At 39.3% G+C, this 25,245-nt stretch overlaps 1 protein-coding gene across 2 annotated transcripts in view; it reads right to left on the reverse strand.

Annotated features, from left to right (window-relative positions):
* Positions 1–25,245, reverse strand: part of LDLRAD4 (low density lipoprotein receptor class A domain containing 4) — a 295,155-nt gene that overhangs the window by 124,930 nt on the left and 144,980 nt on the right. For both annotated transcript variants that reach the window (XM_058800672.1, XM_058800664.1), the window contains one exon: positions 23,718–23,858. In XM_058800672.1, the coding sequence (XP_058656655.1) occupies positions 23,718–23,858 (141 nt within the window). The remainder of the gene's footprint in view (positions 1–23,717; positions 23,859–25,245) is intronic.

The raw sequence follows: 25,245 nt of genomic DNA on the forward strand, positions 1-25,245 counted from the left end.
CCACACCTGAAGCCTTAGGTGCCCAAACTCTTCAAATGGGGAGCTTTCCTAACTCTTTCAAAGTCCTAGTTCCTGAAGCTTGAAAGGAGGAGAGGGGGAAATAGGAGGGAAAACACATATGCCTGAGTCCTCTATCTGAAAGGAAGTAACTTGATAAAGGTTGTTTAAAACCAGCATTTTAATGAAACCAAAGGCAGGATATCAACTTTTAAACTACTCCTGTGCACAAACTTTTCCAGTCTATGTTGGGAAAAAGTAACAGCAAAAACATGCTAATCCTGTTCTGGCTTACTAGGAAGTTATAAATAACACACTTCAAAATTTTGGAAGGTTATATTACGGAGGAGTTGTATTGTCTATTGTTTTACAAGCAGGTGCAGGAAACTCAAGCAGAGCCAACATGCTTGCTAAAAAAACCAAAACAACCAAAACCCAGAAACCTCTGGGTTGTTGAACTTGCTTTTTGTACTTATTCTCATGTATTTAGCAAATGTAGATATGCCATAAATTAGTATTTCCTAAGCAGAAATGGAAACACCATGCCTTTGACCTTATGTTTTTTGGGAAGATCCAAACTCACCTAAAATTGCTCCTTCTGGATGACTTAAGATGACTGAAGTCATGTAATTTAAAGCAGCTTTGATAGGGAAAGGCAATTTTTTTGCAATAGTCTGCTTTGTGTACACCAAACAAGAGACCAGAAATCAACTTGGTTTTCTGAATAGACAAGCAATAGAAAATTGTGGGCGTTCTTTCTTACTCAGTTCTTGCTACCCAGAAGCAGGAGTCACCTACTGAACACATCTCATCTCACTGGAGAGGGCACTCCCCAGGTCCTATAAAGCAAAGAAATCCAAGCAGAAACAATCCAACAGTACAAACACTATGAAAGGAGTCTGTATTTTAGTTTAGGTGAAAAAACACGGACTTCAAGAAACAGATGTTAAACAACCACAACATCAAACAGCTCCCAATTCTGAATGCTTTTCTGATCTTGCACATTAGCAGCCAGAACTTTGCTTAATTTTAGTGTTAAGTCAGGTAGTTGAACACAAAGCCTGTCTGGGGAAGCTATATTTATGTACCACTTATCTGTTCTTCCCCTCAGAAAATTCATTACCCAGTCTTCCTTCCTGCTTAACCTTAACCTCGGCTTCCAAAAGAGTACCAAATTCTGCTTGCACAGTGTTCTTTATAATTAGACACAAATTGCTCAAGACGTTCAATTACGAAGTCTTCTGCTCTAGCATCTAAAAATTCGGGATATTAATAAAAGTTTTAATCATCTTGAAAAAATACTATGCTATCACAATTCTGTTCTGTGTTTTAAATTCCTCTGAAAAAGACTGATATACTAATTATTATTACTCACATAGCCATCATTCCGTGAATTTTAGAAGCTGCATTACAACAGTCTTACAGTGCTTAGAATACCTCTGTCAATTGAGTTTTCATCTATGGTGTTGGATACAGTAGAGCTTATTTTATACTATACTATATTTTTATTATTTTATATATTAATTTAAAAATTAAATACTCTATATTACATTATTTTGTGTTGATATTACTTTTTTGTACACTTGTATTATATAACACCATACAATAAATATATGCATAGGTGAATGCACATCCATATATGCATGTGAAACAGGCAAAAGAGGTGTTCATATCCTTAGCAGCCTTTGATAGGTAATGCACACACCAGTTCAGTGAAATTCCTTAAATTATTCAGCCTAAGTGTTTAAGTACTTAAGTACCAGGTAAGGCCAAAACAACCTACCAAACCACACACTGTGGCAAACAGATTGTAAGACATGCAACATGTCCAAAAACTGTTCTTTCATTTCTGAAGATTTTTTCATATTAATATACATTTTTAACCCAATATAGGCATAGAGGAAATTTGCTGTCTTTATATTTAAGTATATATTGCCTTGGCTTTTCTCTCTCATCTCAAACCTCTCTCTGTTAATTCTGCTGTCTGCTAGCAGGTCAGTCTCCCATTGTCATTTTCCACATTTTATTTCTTTGGTCACTGGCATTCATCAACAAAATTTATTTCACTGGCACTTGTCAACAAAATTTACCCACTAACCTGCTTGCTGATGATGACCTTTTCCAGGAATATGTGCGTCACTGAAAGAAGAACTTAAATAAAATGAAAAAATAAAATGCAGATTTCCTGGAAGATGCTAAATTAGTTTATCCCTTATGCAAAGTCCCTTCAGTTACACAAAGACTGCGCACCCAGTGTAAAGTCCTGCCAGATAAACTCAACCTCTGCCCTTTGCTCTTTCACAGCAAGTACCTTTTTCCCTCACCAGCTTCTGCTTCCACAGGCTGGGCTTGGGGAGTTACCTGTGGCACTGCTGGTATTCTGGAGGATGTTTTGGTTTGTGTCTTGGTTTAGGGTAAATTTTGGGAGGCAACTTTTGAAGGGGTTTGCTAAGCAGTTACAATGGGTAAATACAGGAATGGATCACTGAATGCTGGAGAACCCTCTTGTTCCCTGTTGAAGGGAAGCCTTGCTCCCTGCTTTTTCACATTTACTTCAGCAGCTTCTGGGCTTTTCCCCCTTTTATTTCTGTGCTGTACACTGGCTCTGATCATTAACAAGGGCAGACAGTTGCAGCTGTTCAAGGGCCAGCTATGTTTTCTTGCTTTTCAACATACCTCTCTGTAGTTTTCCTCCCACCCATATGCTTTAGGTTGGAGAAAATGGTTTTCATGATGGCTTGCCTAGGAGATGATTCCAAACCTAAACCAGAAGGTTTCTAATATATGCTCTTTGTTTCCTTTCCATGAAAAAAAAAAAGGTGTTGGAACTACAACTGGACAGTCACTAGTGGATGAGGTGTAGGATAATCACAGATCCAAAGGACTGAGTGCCCCTTTCCCAGGCACCAAGAACATCACACCCAATCTGAAGATACTCAGTGTTTCTGAAAATAGTTGGAACACATGCATGACCCAATGAAAATGAGGGGTGCAGTGACATCATGTGACTGGACACATTTCTATTTCCAGCAAAGAACTTTACATCCCAACTAGCACTGTTGCACTCACTCTATAGATCATAATCACACCTCCAACATGAAAACATTTGCACTGTATGTGATGAACATATCACAATTTACCATTTTAGGTAATTTGGATATTTTTATGTCAATACAGGCTTCACAATCATAAACAAAAAGTTTTTAGCCTTCCTGTTTACTCAGAACACATACAGATTTAAAAAACAACCTATTTTACAAGTTTATATCATAGGTCACATTTTCTTTTAACAAATGTTTACCCAACCAGAACATTATTTTTTTTAAACAACAGAGAACTAGGACAAGAAGTCCGAGCCTGAGGACACAACAAAATATAAAAAACAAGGACCCAAGACAAGCCAGCAAGAATTTTGGGGTACCTCACATGGAAGGCTCTTTGGGAGAAGATGAGTTTCATTATAATCATTCTTTGTTCCAAAAGCATTTTTTTTCCCCAGTACTCTTGTGTGCAAGTAGATTTGTTCTAAAGTGTAAATTACTGACCTTCTTAAAGTCAGTAATGAAAAACAAACAAACCCACAGAAGAAAATATAACCTGTAAATACTTAAGTACAGCTACACCAGCAAGAGGTGAAAGATTACACTTTCCTCAGGCAGCAAAACTAGTCTGTGCTAAGTCAACTTAGCAAAAAAATACCATGCCATATCTCCTTGTAATCCTTCCTTGTTGAAGGAGGCAGATCTAACAAGATAAATTAATTTCAAACAACCCAGTTTTCCAAGAAAAAAATTGAGTTTTCCAAGAAAAAAAAACAAAAACAACAAAAAAAAAGAGATAAAGCTAAAAAAAAACCCTGAAACAAACACAAAACCAAACAAAAACTAACCAACCAAAAAAATATCCCCCACAAAACAGAAAGAAAAAAACAAAGGAAGAAATCAGTTATGCTCATTTTATTGAAAAACGTTAAGAAGTATTCCAAGAAGCCAGTTTCCAGGTTGTTTTTTTCTGGACTGAGTGACTAAAACTACCAAACAGGAAGACTCTGATGGGGCCATGGTGTAGAGACTACAAACCCACTTCTTCAAGAGCAATGAGGAGGACCTAAATCAAATCACACTTAATTTTAATTAAAATTAGTTCATCAGTTTGTTTATAGTAGTATTTAGTTTATCTTAATTGTATTGTCCTTTTGTGTAAATGAACTTCAGCTGACTTGCTCTAATTTTTTTTTATTACTCTTTTCCTCTCATGCCCTTTTCAACTGAGCAGTTTAGTTAATATCTATTTCTCGGAATACATGCCATCTTTGAGAATTGAGCTAAACATGCTGAATGAAGCCTGTTTCTGAGAAGACCTTTAACAACACACCAAGCTTCAGTGGAGTTTCATTTCCCAGAGCACAAATCTCTCCTTGAGCTTGCTGTAACATCTGACTTATCACTGGGAATGTACAAAGTTTACATTATGTTTTGTGGAAAAAAAATATAGAAGTCAGCTCAAGTTAATACAGGCCCAAATGACCTTCTCAAAAACAAAAAAAAAAAAAAATCTTAAGCTTCCAGAAAATAGCTCTTTGTGATGAACTGGGTACTTTTTCTGCAGATTCTAGTCTACAGAGCCTTTCAGTAAACACTAAGCATTCTGCACTCCCTTCCAGCAAGACTGCCTCTTACTAAGGAAATAATATAAATAAATTTAAATAACATAAATATATTGATAAATAAGATCTAAATCTTTTAAAGCTGGAACACAGCTTACACAGCAGCAAATTCATGCAAAGCAACCCTTTGACCTGACATGGGTCTGTGAAATCCAGACTTTAACCCTGAACTGATTCTTGAAAACTCCTCCTACAGTGGTCACATGGGATGATTTTAAAGAACAGGAGAGTGGAAAGGGAAGAGAGAAAGGAGGATGGAAAAGGGACCCAAATTTCCAGTTAATTTTCTTCATTAAAATCCACATGGTTCAAAAACCTGGTGTACAACACAGAACAGGGTTACAATTCAGCAGATACAGTATGAATACTTCTTTGTTCACATTATTCTTATATATTTTGTCCCAAAGAACAGAAGCCATACTGTTAGACTGGAATATGTCACCAAACTTGATTCTTTCATCTGAGACTGAAGTCTAAATGACTCCTTTCATCTTCCTTGCTGCCTCATTGTCCCTTTCCAAGTGCCTGAATGAAAGCAAGGAACCTCAAAGCTGTCAGTGGACACTGTAACACCCACACTTTGACCAGAAGGAGTTGGATTGATTTGGCAAAAAGGATTTTAGGAGGCAAAACATCAAAGGATAGCAGGATGCAAGAAGAAAGAGTGGGATCACTGGCTAGTTCCATCCTTGGCATCAACTGAATCAAAGGGAGACTAAGCCATTTTTCATGAGCTCCTTTCACTTCTTTCCTCAGCAATGGGCAGCTGAAAAAAGTAGGTAGGATTCAGTGAAAGGAAGCATTTTACTTGAGTTTAGTACTTTTACCAACAAGCATGAATTCAAGTCCTCACAACCGGTACCAGCATACTACACACCACCATCCATGTTTTGTACATGTTTGTTTTCAGCACTAGTTCCAGTTGGCAGTGTATCTGTTCACTAAGAGAATCACTGTCCTACAATCAGCAAGTCTGCACACCCTTCTCTCCTAACCCAGAATTTGCTGAAGCTTACCCAATATATAGATTTGCTGTGACACAAATTAACTACACCAAGCAATGCTTGAAGAGAGCCCCTTCCATGCCACCATGTCCCAGTTTTGCTACTCTGTATGTTCATACTAAATAGGCCTCCGTGGATGTGTTCTGTGTGTCTAGTTCCCTACTTCTTTTGAAATTAAAATGAAAAAGTAGTAAGCCCTTGTACTATATTTGCTGAAGTAACTGAAGACATGAAGGAATTTACACTACAAACACAAATACTATTAAAACACAGCTTCCTCTGTATTCGTGCTATTTACCCTCCTCACCAGCAATGGTGGCAATCTCTAACTCATCTTTTTCCTAGTCCTTAGGCTCCACAGCTTGGTCAAAGGAGCTGCAGCTGAACCAGAGCCATGCACACGCAGCCAGGTCCCTGGTATTTAACCTGCCAGTCATCCATAGGTCTGAAATACATTCAACACTTGAAACATTTTTATTTTTTTTCTTTTGTTTTTTATATTTACTGGATGAATCATTAGATATCCAACACAGCTAAATCAACAAAGCTTCTTTCAACGTGAGGCTCTTCCCACCCAGGCCGATCAAAGGGCCCCAGACAACTTCAGTTATCGATCTTTTTAATCACTGCCTAATTTAGGAGTGAAAGGAATGATGCCATGTAAGAAAGAACAAGGTTATTTTCACCAACCTGAGCTGAGACACTATATATGAACAATTAGAACCCTAATCCTGCAGCACTTAATTTCCCAATTGCTTTTACAGGGTGTTTAAAACTATGGATGATTGCTTGGTGCTTTCTTCATGAAACACCAGCAGTACAATTAGGCATTCCAAACACCCCAGATCTGAATATACGAGGATTTGCAGTGCTCCACCTGGAGCAGCATCCTCACAACCGAGATGCTCCTGCCGAGCGGCTGACTGCAAACCCAGGACTGTGAACCCCACAGCTGCCTGCTGGGGCTCCTGCAGAAACAGCAGGACCCAAAACCCCAGGGAGTTACAATGCACTGACTTCAGGACAAGGAGCAGGAGGGGCAGCCGGCACACACTGTGAGTTTCGGATGGCAATAGCCAGGCAAGGCAGGGCGATGTCTTTGGGAACTCCAGCAACTTCTTCTTCCCACAACCTGCCACACCTCCTGCTTTCTTCCCACCTACTGACTCGTCAGGCAGCCTCCCTCTGCCTACCACAAGTTATCCATCTTCCAGTCTCTCCACCAAATCTCACCCAATCTGTTCACTCTCAGACTTGTACTGTCCCTGTTTCTCCATCCTTCATGGACACACCTAGAAAGCCCAGGTGTTTTTTCTGAGGATTGTCACTTTTGAAACTAGTCAATGCAACGTTTTGTAGAAGTCTAAACTCTTTTAAGGCAATTTACACTACAGACATGTGACATAACAAATTAAAAGCTCTGTCAGAATACAATTACTCCTATGAGCAGCAGAAATACTGTGCAAAACTGCAATGCATTGTAAGGGCTTCATGTCCATGAAACATGTTTTATCCATGCCTAACTTCAACACACTGTCAAAGGCCTGCAATTAGCCTGTGAAGGAATCAAATGGAGGCTACAAAGTCAAGATGAGGCTTTAATTCCTGTTGAAAAAATACAATATTGACAAGATTCAAAGGCCAGCAGGAGCATTTAGAGACCAGGGCTGATGCCTTTAGGAGAGAGAGCAAGTGATTCAGTCATGTAAAAAACAAACACCTCTGCAACTGAAAGGATTAGATGCTTGCTTATTTGTATTCAAGAACCTTTAAAAGACCATCTTCTACCCCAGCCCTCTACCAAAGATGTGAAAAAACCAAAAACACTATTCTACAATCTTCAAACACTCATGTATTTGTCACTTTTTCATTTCTATTTCCCAGTGTTCGTGCTCAGCCAGCTCTCCTTCACAAACATTGTACTTCAGCAGAGAGCAAGGCACTGTTGGCAAGGGAATATAATGCCATGTGAAATAGAAGTTTTTTTTTTTTTTAAAGATTAACAGTTTAGGAATGTAGGTGATGGGGTATCATCACCCCTACCTGTCCTCTGGAAGGAGCACATTAAACCCTGGTTTCTAACACACAGTGCCCTGCCTTCACCGTTTCCCAGAGATTCTGTCACTGTGGATCATGGATAGATGCAGCTTCATGCATAACATGAAGCAGAAAAACCAAAGTATTTTTCTGATATTTTCTTTTGGTTTTAACTGAGATAAATAGATCACTAAGAAAATCCCGGTAACTGCATTTCTATTTCAGATTCATGTGATGATCAAAGATTTTTAAACCTCAAAAACCTATATCACATCTGCAGATTTCTTGCAGTGGCCCCACTCTGGAATCAGATTTTCTCTGGAAAATCACCTCTGGAGTTCTTTTTTTTTTCCTCCCCCACTGGTAGACAACTATAATTAATTAGAAGAGAGGTGTGTGTGTGTGTGTATGTGTCTGTCTGTCTGTCTGTCTGAATAATGGAATGAGACACAGCTGGTAAAACTAGCAAAGCATAAATGTAATGTCTTGACCACTTGCTGCTATTACAAAATCCTATGGCATTTTTCCCTTGTGTATTAGTCTTGCAATGGGGATAATTACATTCTGTCTGCTTAAATCCTCAGCTTAAATAGCTACTATGGTCACATATAGAACACATTTGTGTGTCTAGCTCCTACTTAAATGACTTAACTGCTGCTGAAATCAGGGACAAATATACCTTTTGACTGGGGCTTATATATGACATAATTAAAGAAAACAATTTCTATAAAAAGTCTACGCAGTCTGTAGTTTACTAACGTAATTTTTCTATTTAGCTGGGGAAAAAAACCCCAACACATTCCCTGTAATAACCACTTATCCACCTAGTTTAAAATATGCTGAAAAGTCTGTGATTGCTCTTTTTCAGAGACCACCAGTGTAATGAAAATGCACTCTGCAAGCAAGATTTTTATATTTAAATAATATTTCACCTTTTTCACTAGAGAGGCCAAAAATTAGAAATATTAAAAACAAAGAAAACCCGATATGCTTCAAAGCACTAGGTTTAGTTAGCCCTGCAGAATGGAGAGAGGAATCCTATTTATTATTATTACTATAATTTAATCCAGCTCAGTATATTGAAAAGCACTGCAAAATTTTGTATCTGTGGGTGCAATTCAAAGGTCTCTGAAATCCATTTTTATTGTGCATAAACATTTTTGTACACAATTATTATCGTGACAAATGATGTCCTTATAAAATCCATACTAGAAAGTATGGCCAAGTACACAGCTGAAGTGTTCCAAGCAATATGGAGAAACAGTTTTGCTCACATAGAAATTAGGCTCTCCAATAGAGATCTCTAAAGCCCTATTTGTACCTGAAAGACATGTCTCGTTTTGCTTTATTCTTTGCTAGCCGACAAATATCTCATCTGTATTCTGCAAAATACATCTTTCAACTGTGGGAGGAAAAACAGTATTTTAGTATTCTGTGGGAAGGGAAGATAAGCAGGGGGAGAAGGGGAGGGGAAAAGAGGGATTATTGCCCAGTTACCTGGAAGTTTAGAAACGGTCTTCTAATTCACAAGCATTTTACAAATAAAGAAACTGGATCAGAGGAAAATCATCTCTGTATTTATGTTCTGGCATCACATTCAGAGTCACTCTGATCTACAGATGTGCCTTTTACCTGGAACACAGCACAGTATAGAGTAGTAGATAATTTATAACCCCAGTGTGGCAACTCTAATTGTGCTGTCTGCTACTGCTTGTTCCTCTAATAATGTGCAGGACTGAAACATATCTTGGATCTGGACTTCACAAAAGAAAAAAGTCTGTTCTAAGAATACATGTTCATGTGTGTGCAAGCATGCATGGTTTTTTTAGGACATATAACAGCTGGAAAATACTTTGCATGAAAATTCTTAAGCGATAACACAGCAAAACACAAACTTAGGATAAATTGCAGTAGTTTTCCTAAAGAGCTGCTTGTCACACAGGTAATATTATCCCATCATTTCCCCAGCTATGGCAGCTCAGAAATTGGCTCCTCTTTGCTGTCTCATCACTGAAAGGGGTACAGTGAGAATCACCAAGGGGGTAGTTTAAAGTTGAGATGGCACACACTGGGTCCATTAGCATGAAAGGAAGCAAAATGGATGAGTCAGATTTCCCCTCCAGTGTTAAGCCAAATGCTAGCCCTTCAAGGGCACAGAGAGCTGATGGCCCTGTACTTACAGCAATCTACACCAAGAAATTAATCTGTTGTAACAAGGAAGTTCTAGACACATCACTTTCAAAACAATTTTAATTGAAGCATGTTACTTATGGGACTGTGCAGCGATTGAGACAAGTGTGAAAGGCAGATGCAGGACTGCACTCAAGCAATCACACCAACACCAACGTTATTCAACATTCCAGGCACTAATTAGCTGGAGGATGGTATCTGAGTAATAGCTGGTGGTGCATCTATGACCACACATCTGTTTCCCACCTCTGCATTACTCCGCATGTTCACAGCCTACACACATTTCTCTCCCAAAGTCCTAATTAATGGAGAGCTCGTGTTGCAATAGGCAAAGAAACTGTTATCACCTCCTACAGGAAGAGAAGACCTGCAAGTGCTGTCCACTAATGTTGGGCATTTATATATGGAGTTCAGTACACCATGTTTAAGGAGTAGACATTTTTGAGGATCTGGTTTATTAACTGCATGGGTTGAATGGACAGGAGGGCTGCAGGAAACTTCAAAGAATCAAATACCAATCCATATTGCAACACACTTAATTCTAATCCTTGCTTGCTTAAACCGGCTTCCTTTGTAATTCCTAGTAAACTCTTCCCATCAGCGTGCTCTCCTGTGCTGGAGATGTGCTCAACACCCCTCCCAGGGCTACAGCATGGTGTGCAGCAGGAATCAGCACAGGCTGGCAGAGATACCACAGTTTTCACTTGTTGAGCAACTCAGTGTGCCAGCCTCACTAGATAACCACCTTCTATGAAACACAGATACACAAGGCAGTCAAGATTTCTGTGTTGAAATATGACAGAAGGTTGTTACACACAATATCAGTAAGTACTTAAGTCAGGGAAACTCCACATAAGGATTTTGATCACAGCTGCCACAAGGAGTATTATAAGCCACTTATTATGGACTTCAGTTTCACACCAAATTTAGGAACCCACATGCAGTTTCACCCTGGATAAGGGTGTTCAGTTGTCCAAAAGAATGAGAAAATGTCCTCCCAAGCTCTCAACATGACGTTGTAGCTAAAAATTAACTGAATGCCTGAAACTTCAGCCTTATACATTTCTTAACGACCACCCCCTGGATAAATTACACACAAGTGGACTTGGTATTGAGAGGCTTCCTTTCTTTAAGTATTGCTAAATCCTGGCCTCAAAAGCATTGCATGGTAATGAGCTATACAGCCTAAAGACAGCGAAAAGATTTCTTTTGTATCAGCTTTGAATTGTACTGAATGATCTTCTAATCTTACCACACACACCGAGTGCCTGAGCCACCTCTGTTCCACACCCTGAGTTCTCTGTACCTCTTTATTTCCCCACTCTTTACCTACACTCAAACGCAAATGATTCCAAAATATTTGGGCTCTATACATATCTAGGTCTGTTCACAGTTCTTTCTGGGTTTTTTTCCTATGTTTTCAACATCTACAGTAAGTTTCTGTGCTGCAGCAACACATCATTCTAAATAAAGGTTAAATGTTGATTTATGTAGCAGCATCATAACATTTCACATCCTATTTTTATTGACTCAAAATACTTTTATCTGACCACAACTCTATTCTCCAAAGAGATCTTCATTCAGCCTTTCATAGTGATGCTTTTTAGTGGTCCTTTTCCCTAAATTACACAATTAATTAGGACCTAATAAAATGTATAGTACTTTGCCCTCCAGTATGAATTACTTGCATTAATCAAGATTGAATTTCATTCATCATTCTGTTGACTGGTAACCTCATTTGATTAAATCCTTCCAAAGATCTTTTTCAAACTTCACTAACACACCACCAAACATCATTATGTTGCATTACATTCACCACGTTTTAGGAAATTCTGCTTCACCTGTGGAATTACAGTTGACTGATGAAACTCTTTCCTCATCTTTTGTCTCTACTCACATTTTAATACAAATTGTGTACCCAATTTTTATGTACCTACTTAGAAACTGTCTAGCATATCCATTTCCTTGTTGCCACACAAGTAAAAAATTATACTTGTATTAATAACAGACAGTATGTGTTAATGTTAATGTACAACACAAAGCACATACTTTCAATTTTTTTCTTCTCTCTGTCGGCATATAATTGCACTTTTTTCCAGCACATAATACCCATTTTCTGAGGCTATTACAGCTTAATGTCCCTTTTCATGTTTTTCAACCACATAAAAATTTCATCTTCTTTTATTACTTCTGCAAAGTAGATGAAAATCATACTCTCCCTTTTTAAAATAAGGAAATTCAGAAAGAAAACAAAGAATTATTTCATCAGGATTGCACAGGAAGTTGGTGGCAGAGATGTCAAGCAAACGTGGAACTGGTGGTAAGCCCTATTCACTAACTGATGATTCCTCATATCATTTCAGTCCTTCCTTTAGTTTTCTAACATCAGTGAAATTTATTTTCCTTGCACATTATCTAAGATGCTCGTCAACAGGGGACATGGTTTGAAACCTGTGCTCTATACCGCAGCAAATTTATTTGCTGGAGGAGCACCACCAGCCCTGAATACTCAGGGTCAGCTGACTGATCACCTACATTGTTATAGCCTATCAAAAGTGACAGGTATTCACAGTGAGAGATGCACCTGATTAGAAACAAAAGCCATGTGCACCTTTCCTGCTGGTAATTAAACAAGCCAGCACTTTTGTTAGGGAGAGGGGAAAAAAAAAACCGGAGAGGTTTGCAACATAATGATGCCCATCAACGCCTAGCTAATCTTTGACTGGTACAAAAGGCAATTTCTTCAGGAATATCCGAATCTGCTGGAAGTCAGTCAAGATCATTTCCTATTGAAAGAGATGAAAGGTTCCACAGGATAGCAGCATCATTCTCATTATCTGCAAAGCCCTGAACAGAAAGGAGGAGTGTGACCATTTGAAATGCCACGAGGTGGGTGGTGAGGCTGAGGCACTGGAGTGGAATGCAGGCCACTGTGACCGTTCTCCAGGAGACTATCGACTCTTCTCTGGGAAAGACTGGGAGTTGAGCTTTAGATCACACTGTGGCTCTACAGTTTCTCAAAGCAAATGGTTTATTCTGGCTCGATGAGCTCAGTTTTGAAACCAAGAACAATAAAACAATCTGAAATTTAGTAGGAGATGTGGGGCATGAGCTATCCAAGAACTAGAACAGCAATCTCCATCACCTAACACAGGGGCACACCGATTCTTACAGAACCCCTATTTGAATAAAGATGGCCCTGGCCCAACCAGCCTTAGTCATATCAATTTGTTTATACCTTTGTTATCTTGGACCACAAAAAAGAACATTCTAACTCTTAGTAAAATATCAAAGAAAGGAGGATTGTTTTGGAGGACTGTGCTGCCAAGAACACAATAACATCACCATCAGCCCCCACACATTTGTGATTGCATTCAGCACAAGTGCTGGATTAACATCTGCACTGTAAAAATTAAGCCCATTAGCTCCTTCAGCTTGTTAGCATATTTTAATACTGTGATCACAGCTTTCTATTTCTATCAAGGTGCTACTAGGTGTCAGACTCAGTATTCACATAATGCATCACTATTGTCTCTGCCCCCCCAGATCCCTCATGTGTTTTGGTTTCATGAAACTATTACACAGTGATACTGAACAGAAGGAGAGAAGAAGGAGGAAACTGAGAAGGAAGGAAGAAACTATCAGTGTAGCAATACTGCTGGAAAGATAAGCAGACCTGTGATCTTATCAGGTATGGTTGGACAATGCTGTGTTCGATAAATGCACCTTAGACTGCATTGTTAAGTAAGAAAAGTCATCTAACACACACAAAACACAAGTGATTTAGCAACTCACTGTCCTGATCTGTTTTCTGTTAGCTCCTAACAGTAACTCAGTATAAAGAATTGGTTCCACTGTCTCATTTATGGTCTAAATAGAATGTGAAATCCTCTTTTAGTCATGATTTTAAGCCTTAACCTGTAATTAAAAGAACAGTTGTTTTTAAACAAAGATAGAAATACCAATTTGTGTTTTTGTAGAAGCTAATTATAGATATTTCTTATGTTGCTGGTATTTTTCTTAACTCTAACCAGTCTGTATTCACTCCTTCGGTTTGCACACAACCTACATGTATAGAAAACAAAAATAAGGCCAAGCCTGCTCTAAGATACACGTGTACACCCACGGTATCTGATGCTTGTGTGCTACACAGTCACAGGTGACAACTGTGTTTTCTACGTGCAGCTTTGTGAGTGCATTTGTTTTCTTAAACAGCCAAGACAAATTTAAGCCTGCCAGATGAACTTGGTTCACCATTAACTATAAAGCTGACACACAGTCCACAAATCCTGACTAAAAAACCCACAACATCCCTCAGAAAAAAACAGTAAACTTAGAGAAACTAAAAGTCCATGTTCCTCACAAAATAAGTGAAAATACCTAGGCAAATAGACCAGCTGACATGAATTCAGCACCTTTCTAGCTCGTGTCCTACATTCAGAACGCCTCAATATGAAAAGTATGCTCTGCATACAGAAGAAGCCAACGGTGCCCACACATCTACTGGTTAGTGAAGGGTTGGTGGATCTTTGCTTATTCTCACACTTCAGAAATGAGGTGTTTTCTCTTTACCCCAGTTCTGCCCTTTCTAAATGCTAAATTCTCTCCAGAGGACATAAGCCCCATGCTCTTCATGCAAAGCAATGAAGCATTTCTCCAAGGAATCAGGTTTACTGGGAAAAGCAGAACTGTTTATCTAATTAGCTTTTACTCTTTCACTTAGCATCTGCAATGGCCAGTTCTAGGTTTGATGGTGAGCTAGAGGGGCCTTTGATCTGACCCAGGAGAGTTGTTCCTATATAGTCATTTAACTAGCTAGCATTATTCCAATAAAGCCCTATGACTTAAGCTGAGCTGCACTTGGATAACTAAGTAATATACCAAAATGGTATATTACATTGTACTACCCTGGGTTCAGGCCAAAAGAGCCCAAGCCCATGGATGGTCCCAAGAGATCCAGTCTTGTACTTCACTCTTCTATTTCATTTTTCTATTACAAAGAGTGACAAATAATGAGATTTTCAGAATTATGGAAAATGGGGAAAGCAACTGTTAGTTCTTAATTCCCAAACACTTCTGTATTCAGGGAAAAGTCTACTAGCATGTACTTTAGAGGGGCAGGGACTAAGGTACAGAAACCTTAAACCATTCTAGGATAAGCCACAACTGAACAGAGCCCCTTGTATCTCCCTCTGCTTTTGTGCAGGCACAAGACTCTGCAGAGCTGAGCTGAGAACAGAATCAAGGTCATGAACACCAGCTAAAGCAAAGTGCACATTTCTCAGAGCTCAGCAGAACCAGACCAGTCTCCAACCCAACTCCTGTGTGCCTGCACTAACACTTGCACAGGAGAAAGTGAGGGAGCAACCACAGGAGGCAACAGTGGCTTGTGCCACTTTCAAGCACTTGCAAAACTATGAAGAGCATAAAGATTTCTCAGGCTTTCCAGTCTGAGAAAAATAGCTACACACTAATGACCAAAGCAACATGCTTTGGTTAAACACTACATGGTATGGAAAAACATAATTTCACTCACAACACAGACCATTTTAGAGATCACTGAAAAGCATGGATTTCTTTGAGCATGATGCTGGTAATTTACATAGAAACTTCAGTCAGAAATATTTCAGTGTGCATATATCCATACCAGAACTTAGACGTAAACTCCCAATTCACCTTAATCTCTAAAACTGTTACTTTACAGCAGAAGTAGAAGATGAGCTTGCTTAGGAAAAGTTAAAGTGGGTAATTTCATCAGGGAGATGAAGAATTTCTGGAGATAATGGTCAGATACATATCTGCAGAATGAAAAGCAATCAAACATCACAGTCTGCAACATTCTTAGAGAAGGAAGGTGATCTGGTCTAACTTAATGTCCCTTTCTTGTGAGGATTTTTTTAAACATTATTTTTTATTAAACCTTAACAAAACACTTTAAACTATAAGAAAATATAATTTATCTTCATTCTGCCTAAGCACCTGAACAGCATCTAATGCTGTACAGAAGAAATAGGTCCCAGTGGCTCCTCCAGGCTTGTAGTAGCCAAGTGCAAACAGCACAAATGCAGTGCTCCTCCTAAGGAGTATTTACCAGCAATAACCAACGTGATTTGAATGAATCATGGGGAAAACTGTGGCTGTAAAATTCACACAGCAAGATTTCAGAGCTGCATCTAAAACTTACAGTGGTTTAGCTAAGCAAACCTAGCTGTCTAGCGCACAGTACAGTGTGACCCCTGCAAATGAAAATGTAGCAGGGAAGGGCAGCAATGGACAACACTTACTAATGTGGACTGAAAATGAAAGTAACAAAAGTTGCTCAGTCACAACCTAAATGATTTCTGATGTTGTGTTCAAGCACCTACTAGGTATATGTGAAATAATGTCTCAAAATAATTGTCTCTCAGTTTATTCTCTTTCCAGGGGAGCATCTTGCCTGTGGTATGAGACTGCACTGTGGCTTTCATACTTGAGTTTTACACCCACATTGATGAGATGTTTATGCTACCATGCACTTCTGGTGGAGGACCAGTGTGTACAAAGAATGCCCTCAGAGTGTGTGAGAGGTCGTTTCCCAGGCTCACAAAGGTCCAGGAGGAGCTCTGGTGACTTTAAGAGCCAAGTGTATCTGTAAGATACGAAGTCCCATCGTGCCTGGCAGTTCTGCTCTGAGATTTCCAACCTGAAGCTTAATCATTTTCTAAGAGACATAAAAATCAGTCTTTGAATGAAGATTTTATTACACAGTATACTTTGAGAGCTTACAATTTGCATTTGTAAGAAATCAGTAGCCAAAAAAGGGGACAGGAGAAATCACACCCAACATGATCATTCTGAGAAGTAACATTTAGTAATGGATGAAGTTTCCTAAAAGTTGACAGGAATTGATGGAAGGGTGAATGAAATGTGCATGAAGAGCAAACACAAACAAATTTAAAGAACATTTTTTTCTACATCTTGATTAAATGTGATACAAATGACTTACATACTTTGAGAATGAACAAAATAGCATTTCAGAGCTACTGAGATTCCCACATTTTTATCTGCACAGTATTGTGAGTTTTTCTCTCTCTCTCTCTCTCTTTAACCATAAATATGTGATTAATGTTCAGCTGTAAACTTTGTGAAATGGAAATTCCTTACCAGGAGCCCAGTTTAGCCCTGTTGATAAGCAGATGCAAACACCTAATTTTGTACCAGCACGTTTCACGGTTGTTATTGGCCACATATGTGTGTGTGTCTGGCTTGTCCAAGTCACTCACAGTGTCAGGCCTTAGGGGAAGAATAGGTAAACTCCAACATTAGTGACTTCCACTGCAGTTTTGTTACAGCATTCATGGGACCAGGATTCTATTTCATTTATTAAAAGCCAGGGAATACAGTATTTTTTAAAAAACAGAATTTTAAGAAAATTATATACAACAGTCACTTTAATGTTTTGCTCTTTTCCAAATTTTCAAGATCATATAATTGCTAACGTTCCATAATGTGCTTTAAAAATATGCAAGGGGGAAAATATTTCAGAACAAAGCACAGAACCTGATTATAGCACTTCAAGAAACAAGACTGCACTATAGGCTGAAAACCAATTGGGTTTTCTAAATAAAAATATCAGTCTAGTATTTAATGACATACACACAGAACTGAAATCCAAAGTACTATTATTTATTCTGCAATCTGAACCCCAGAAAACATCCTGATTTTAAATAAGTTAGCATATGTCTCAAATTGAGTTTTTGTTAAAACTCTGCTGGTCAAAAAATATTTTTTGCTCCATCTACATGAGAAATTTCCTTATCATTAACTGTGCTTGGTGACAGAGAAGGGACAAGTAACAGCACGAGAGATCACTAAACAGCACAAGATGTGCCCCAGGCTGTGGGTCTCACCTGCTTACCCACAGCTTCTCCTTTCCAAAGGCGGCCTCATGAAACCTCATGCCAACAGCCCGGCTAGGGAAACAGATGAATCCTTCTGAGCAAGGGGCCAAATAAAGAAAACGTAAGCAAGGAAGTCAGCATTTTCCAGCGTATACTTTAGTCACTTTTGTGGCTAAAGCAGCTGATAAATACAGGTGACCGGCACTCTTTTACAGCGTGTTCTTTATGGCCAGATGCGGGCTCCAATGCCCCCCTCCCGAGATCCACACTCCCGGCTAGCCCAGCCCGCAGTCCCTGGGCAGACGCGGCTGAAATCAATCCTATCGTACCAACACGCCTCTCCTTTCCCCCCACAGCCCCCCAGCAGCCACGTTTCGGCTGAGGCCCGCACTGAGCGGCCCCCAGGCCGGCGGCAGGCCCAGCCCGGCTCGCTATCTGCGGGAGGGGAGCACGTCCTGCCTCTCCCCAGTCACTTAAGCCGGCGTCTCACTGCTTGTCCTTAGAGACCACAGCTCCACTCAGGCAGAGAGCGTCTAGACAGTATTCATGATCCATCTGTCTGGCACAGCCAGGCTGATGACAAACTCTATTAGAGCCGAAACAATTTTTTTTTTTCCTGCTCTTCCCTCCTCCCATCTCCCTTTTCCTCCGAGAAGCAGTAATCTGACACTGAAAATTACTATCATTGTTGCAATGCTCAAAATAGCAGTGCCAGACTTTCATTAACATCAACGCTAGACTGCTAAATATTTAAAGAAATGGATAAATTTCACCTGAAGTGGGACAGCCCGGCACACATGAAAGCAGAAGCACAATCAAAATGTAAATCTAAGCAGTTGTTTTTATCAGCACAAATTCGGTGTCACAGTCAGAGGGGGATGCCAAAGGTCTCTTTAAACAAAATATTTTCCTTTGATTGAGCTTTTTGTTTTTAAAACAGAATCATTCTCCAACCCCCTGCAGATCCCTACAAAGCTCAGAGCTGACAGCAGTAGGTGGGGGTGGTGAAAGGGAGAGCTATATATTTGATTTGTTTGGGTTTTTTTACCTTGCAGAGGAAAATGAACTCCTACAGCAAACTCTTCTATGCCAAAACAGCCATGACACATCACCTCCATCAATGCTGACAACTTGAAATTTGATGTAGACATAATTTGCACATGACAAGAAGGATTTGTTCTCACTTATTTTATTCTTCTGCAAATTCTCAAGCATGTCAATATTTGTGTTTGATATACCCACAAACACATACAGATCACAGCAAAGACAACTACCTGCACTGTTTTCCACCAAACAATTAAAAACCCTAAAATCTCCACCACCACAACCCTTCTCAATAAGACATGACTTGGATACTGCAGTCTGCAGACAACAGACTACACTTCCCATTTCAAAATCTAATTTACTTTTAGCAGGACAAGGCAGGCTGATCATTTGTTGTGAAACAAAGGGAAATGCTCAAACAAATGAACTGCGTCCTTCTAGATGCAGGCACATTGTTTCAGTTCTTTGGAGTCCAAATTCTCCAGGTCACATGGAGTGGCAAGCTGCTGCCAAGGCCAAGTCTGCAATGTTTAAAATCCTACTCTTTGCCTCATTTTTCCTGTCATGGCTTTGTGCTGTTAAATACACCCTTGACCTCCAAGCAGTCTTAAAAGAACAGTCATCTCCATTATCTCAATCAATAAGCCTTTACAGCTGATGAAAACAAAAACAAATAGCCCCACTGAAAGCTGCCATGGGTTCTGCACAAGGCGACCTGCAGGGAGAGATGCAGCAGCAGTGGGTGTCCTCACGGAGGAGGGGAGGTGTGCTTCAACATGCATCACCAAACCTGCACCCTGGTGTAAATCAAGCAAATTGTTACCGTAACATGTTCAGCTTAAATGCCTTAGCATGTATTTTGATCAACTTGCTGGATTGCAGCTTGTGTCATGTAAAATCAGACTCTGACACACCTTGGATTTTCCCAGCTGTCCTCCAATTTCTCTGTGCTATACAGAGTGAATCGCCCACGCAGCAGCAAAAGGCTGCCCTACCTATAAGTCAGCAAAGGAAAATTAAGACAACCAAAGGGCTTCAGAGATGCACTTGTTGTTTTCCTTTGCACATGTGAGACACTGTGAGTTCAGCAGCAACATTTTTACAAGGGCATGTTGTGATAGGACAAGGGGGAATGCCCTGAAGGAGAATAGGTTTTAGATTAGGTAGCAGGAAGAAGTCCTGTACTGTGAGAGTAGTAAGACACTGGAAAAGGTTGCCCAGAGAAGCTGTGAATGCTCCTGTCCTTAGGAGTCTTCAAGGCCAGGTGGGATGGGGTTTTAAAGCAACCTGTTCTAGCAAAAGGTGCCCCTTCCATGGCAAGAGGGTTGGAACTAGATGATCTTTAGGGTCCCTTCCAACCCCAATCATTCTGTGATTTAAAAGACTAAATTAACAGTTAGTACACTGGAGCCATATAAGAATGGCAAAGAGAGAGGAACACCAGATCTGGGAGATGCAAACTCCTCTAACAGTAAGACAGCATCTCCTATAATCATGAGATCCAGGGAACAGGTCACCCACAAAAATAAAATCTTTCTATGCCATTGCCCATGCAACTTCAGTAAACTGAACAAGAAGTTTCAACAAGACATTCTGGATTTGGCTGCTGGCAAGAACACAAATGAGAAATGCTTCAGCAGCTGGGAAATATGGGGTACCACTAACACGGCACATACTGCTTAAATAAACTAAAGCAGAACTTTCATATGAAAATTTCTTTATTTAGACATTGGCTATTTTTTCTATCACAGGAGAATAGAAGGTTTGAATACAGCATGACAAAGGGATTCTTTGAACAAACAGCAGAAGGGAAGGCATACTGCTTGTAGTGACAATATGCTGTAGGTAAAGACAAGGGCAGTCCCAGGGAGAAATAGGATAGCCTGCTTAGATGTTAACCAGCACAAACTAATAAGTGGCTCCTTTCAACAGTTTCTTTCCCATTTAAGAACAGCACACAAGCAAGAAGATGCAAGAACAGAGCTTATATGTAACACTAACTAGAAAGAAATACCTGGTGTAACATTCCTCAAGTGATTTTTTTTGTTAATACTAATTTTTTTCTTATTGAGCTGTGTTACCGTCTTGTTACTAGTGAGAGAGCAATGAATGTATGCACTTCTGTGTTGAAAGGCAGCCTGCTCAGCTGGGACATTTCAAGAGCATACACTCTGTTGTACTCTGGTAGGGATTCCCATTAAAATCATTGAGCAAAAGCATGCACGCATTTCTTAATTCAACATGTCATCCCTCTAAGGCCTGGGGACCTCACTTCAGCAAGTATTCTAAAAACATTTTTTCAAAGCTGGAATAAACCAACACAACTGATGTGTCCATAATAATCTTGTTTCCTATTACCAACTGGCACTGATTTCTACCATGTAGTAGTCTGTTTAATAGCCAGAACATGATAAATATAATTTAAATAGAGTTTATGGTTGTATTATTTTTCTGTCTGGCTTTGATTTTCTTTTTCTCTTTGTTTCACCATTAGGATCCTGTTTCACTGGGATTTGTTTTTCTATATTTAAAACCAAAGTTCCTTTATTTAACAGCACTTTTCACACAGTCCCTATTGCAACAAAACACTACAGACCCTGTCAATAACCCCAAATGCAACAAATAATGAACTGCTCTACCTGCCACCAGGTGAGCAAAAAAATAAAACATTTCCAAATCCTCCTACCAATGCATCCAGTATTTCTTCTACAAACTCCTCATTTCCAATGATGTTGCAAAACCAGCAAATAGGGTTCTTGAAAGACTTAATAATAAGACTGTTTATATAATTACCCCTCTTCCACTTGGACTCTACTCGGGCGATCTCAAGTAGTAAGCCTGTTGGACACCATATTTTAGAAGCAGTCATAGAAAATGAACAACTCTAACAGATTTAAGGAAACATAATTCATATGAATGAACTTGGGTGGGTTTGTTTGTTGGGGTGTTTTTTAACACCCATGAATGGGTGGTAACAGCCCTCACAGCTGTAAAAGGCTGACTGGAGGAGAAAGCTGACTGCCTTTCTCCAAGTCCACTTAAAAGTAAGAAAACTGCTGCCAACTTGCACGATTTTCCAGAGACAGGATCATGAAACACACCAACTGTAATTCTCAGGAAAGCAGTAGGGAACCTTTTGCTGAAGGTTTGTCACAGACACATTTTGTTTGGTTTGGTCACCACAAACTTCATGTCACTGGAGGATAGGGGGATGGCTTGCCAGCTGACCAGGCAGGCCTGTCTTCATGATCTGCAGCAAGACCAGAAGGGATAGATGTGACTTAGGGGAAGAGCAGGAAGTTTGTAGATCCTGGGTCAAGCAAATAACCATTTATAGAGTCCAAAGGGCTTTTGAGGAGAAGGTGCCAAGATGATACTTGATTACTGCAAGACTGTCACCAGCACAGAGGGATACTGCAAAACCACTGTTGCCCTCATTGTCAGACCTCAGGATAAAGAAGGGTTTGGGAGTTTCACCTAAGAGGCTCCACCTAGGAACTCACAGAGTGCCATCATCACACTGCAGCTGTGCAGGGCCACCACCTGCGATGCCACAGCTGCTGCTCATCACCAAAGCCCTTCCCTCCACCTGCTATCACTGCGAGTTTTGTGGCCACCTTTTGGACAAACAGTTTTGGCTAGCTTGGTTTAAGAGAAGAGCTGTACAGTAACCCAGTCAAAAAAACCTCCTCTATTTGAACTTTACAGATATGCTTAAAAGTTTTGCATGAATAAATAATAAAATGTTAACTTTTTTACAACTCAAAAGTCAACCTTATGGGCAAACGTGACATTTTGACTTGGATGCATCCCCAAAGCCTATGTCTTGTCTGGGACTTGGGAAAGAGTTCCACTCAAAACCAAACAAAACAAAAATAAAATGAAATAGCATAAAAGAACACATAGGTGATTATTATTTCAAAGCCACTGAAATCACTGCAGAGGTACCAAAGTAACAGAAAGAACAAGATTTAAATGATTTAGAGTAGAGCATTTAGGAACATGTTCACTTGGAGGTTAGAGAGTACAGGAGGACAGACATCCAACACCTGACTCCATCTTCTGTCCTGCTTATAGCCCCATGCATTAATTACAAAAATTACAGACACATGCTGCTCATAATTGCTATTACTAATAACAGCATAACAAAACAGATATTTCTAAGATATAATCACAATCAGAAGTGAAATAGAATACTGAGGGATGTCAGTATGGGCCGAACAAAACTGTCTGGAAAGCAGAAGTAACATAACATACTTCTATTGTACCTGAAAAATGTATCACCCATCCAGAAAGCTGAACTGTAGTTCAAAAATAAATAATTGCACAAGAAACAAAAGCAAAAGCAAAGTTTGATTTCAGTAGACATGACTGAGGACAAAGCACTAAGAAAGCAATTCCTGTGATAAACTCTGTGTGCAATATTTATGCACTGAAGAACAGTAACTAAAGACATTTTAAATATATCAAAGGTCAGTAACCTACCAAATGATGCTGATCTCAGCACTAATAAAACTAACAGGAATTATGAACAGAAAATTATTATTTTCTTGATAGTCTTATTAGCATATAAAGACTTTTACACAGAGCACAAAATATTTTGTAGAATCTTGAAAACAAATATTTAATTATGCTTTCTCAGAGGCCACATATGATCCACATGATTATAACCACAATGTCCATAGCACAAACTTCCTTGGAATAACTAAAAATTAACACATTTAGAGTCCTGGGGAAAGTGCATCACAAATCCCTGCTAGTTCTGAGAAAAATATTATTTACTTTCTGTCTCATACTCCCTTGATATCATACTGCAGATCAAGATTCCAAAAAGACTGATTTCTGAGGTAGCCGGACATATTTGACATACATGGATGCACACAAGGAGCCAATACTCACAGCTGAAGATGCCTGGAGGTGGATGCTCTGTTACAAGCAGGCAGTTCTCTTCATCACTGTTATCCCCACAGTCATTCTGTTGGTTACAAATCAGTGAACCAAGATACAAGCATTTACCACTGGCGCAGGTGAATTTGCACTCTGAAAGGAAAAAGAAAAAAAAAAGAAAAAAAAAAAGAAAAAATTGTGAGAAAATTGATGCCCAGCCTTCTTCAGTGCTAAAATGACAATCTTTTTCAAGTAGATGCTATAATGGTGGGTGGGTCTCTGGCAATTCAAGACCAACACAAACAATTTTGTCCTCACAGTATTGCATGTATAAATATATATGTGACATATTTCTGATCACCAGAATCAAACCACTAGTAAACCAGATTTGCCACTTGGAAAAATGCACCTTTTTCAATAATAAGCAATATTTTTTGCAGCTCATGTTGAGTATAGTTCACTTTGGACAAAGACTGTGTTCTCATATATGTTTGTGTGGCACCTTGCATATCTGGGGCAAGACAGCACTATTAATAAAAATAATAATTGTCCCACATTAAAAAAAAATCTTGCCATCAGCTGTAAGACAACAGTATAGTTTGTAACCAGGAACAATCCTGTTCAGACACAATTATTCCTTAACTACCTTCCCAAAGCCAATTTGCCAGTCTCCCACCTAATTACAGTCAAGCACTTGGTGTCTGCACATTAAAATCCCACATGCTAGTGTTCTTTATAAGTTAGTAAACTTCTAAAATGCCTATAAGATGTCTGAATGCTAAATGCAGGCATGGTGTAGCTTTTACACTTTTCTTTTACAAAAAAAAAAAAAAAGGAGAACAGTTTCCCCTAAATATGATTCTGTCATGAGAACAATTCCTATGAGACCAAGTATACTTTATAGCAAGTACTGGAGATGAAATTAGGAAATGTTCACAAAAATATACACACAATTATGAAAAGCTTTCTCACTAGGATTGCTCCAAAGTAAAATACTTGTACAGAACAGAGAACACACTGTATCAAGACAAACTAAAATTTAATGATTACACTACTAGTATGTTTACAAATTCTGGTGATTGCCATTCACAAGCAGAGGCAAAGCAGACAGAATTAGAAACTCTCACAGGCAGTTTATTAAAGGAATGCCAGTCCCAGAACCTCGGGCTTCCCTAACACTGCAGTATGGGTTGGCTGATTCTGCTTCAGAGAGATGATTCCTGGTCCTTCCCAGCAAAGAGGCAGAATTTGTTCATCTTCAACAGCATCAGCAAAAGACTTTGCTTTAATCTTAACTTAGTCTGAACTGAGACAGCAGGACCTCCAATTCTAAAAGGTCCCTACATCAGTTACCGAGGTGTGACACTTACTCACACATGTCTGTTACATAATGCAAGCACCATAATAGCAAAGGAGAGGAAAAAGAAACTGAGAAAGGGAGCAAATTCATTCTCATTTTTCATTTGCTTTACAGATAAAAGCAATTTGCAGACTTCACTCTGAACACTTTTCAAGAGTATTAATGATATTTTGGTATACA

This window comes from Ammospiza caudacuta, chromosome 1 (genome assembly GCF_027887145.1).
Source record: "Ammospiza caudacuta isolate bAmmCau1 chromosome 1, bAmmCau1.pri, whole genome shotgun sequence".
Lineage (NCBI taxonomy): Eukaryota > Metazoa > Chordata > Aves > Passeriformes > Passerellidae > Ammospiza > Ammospiza caudacuta.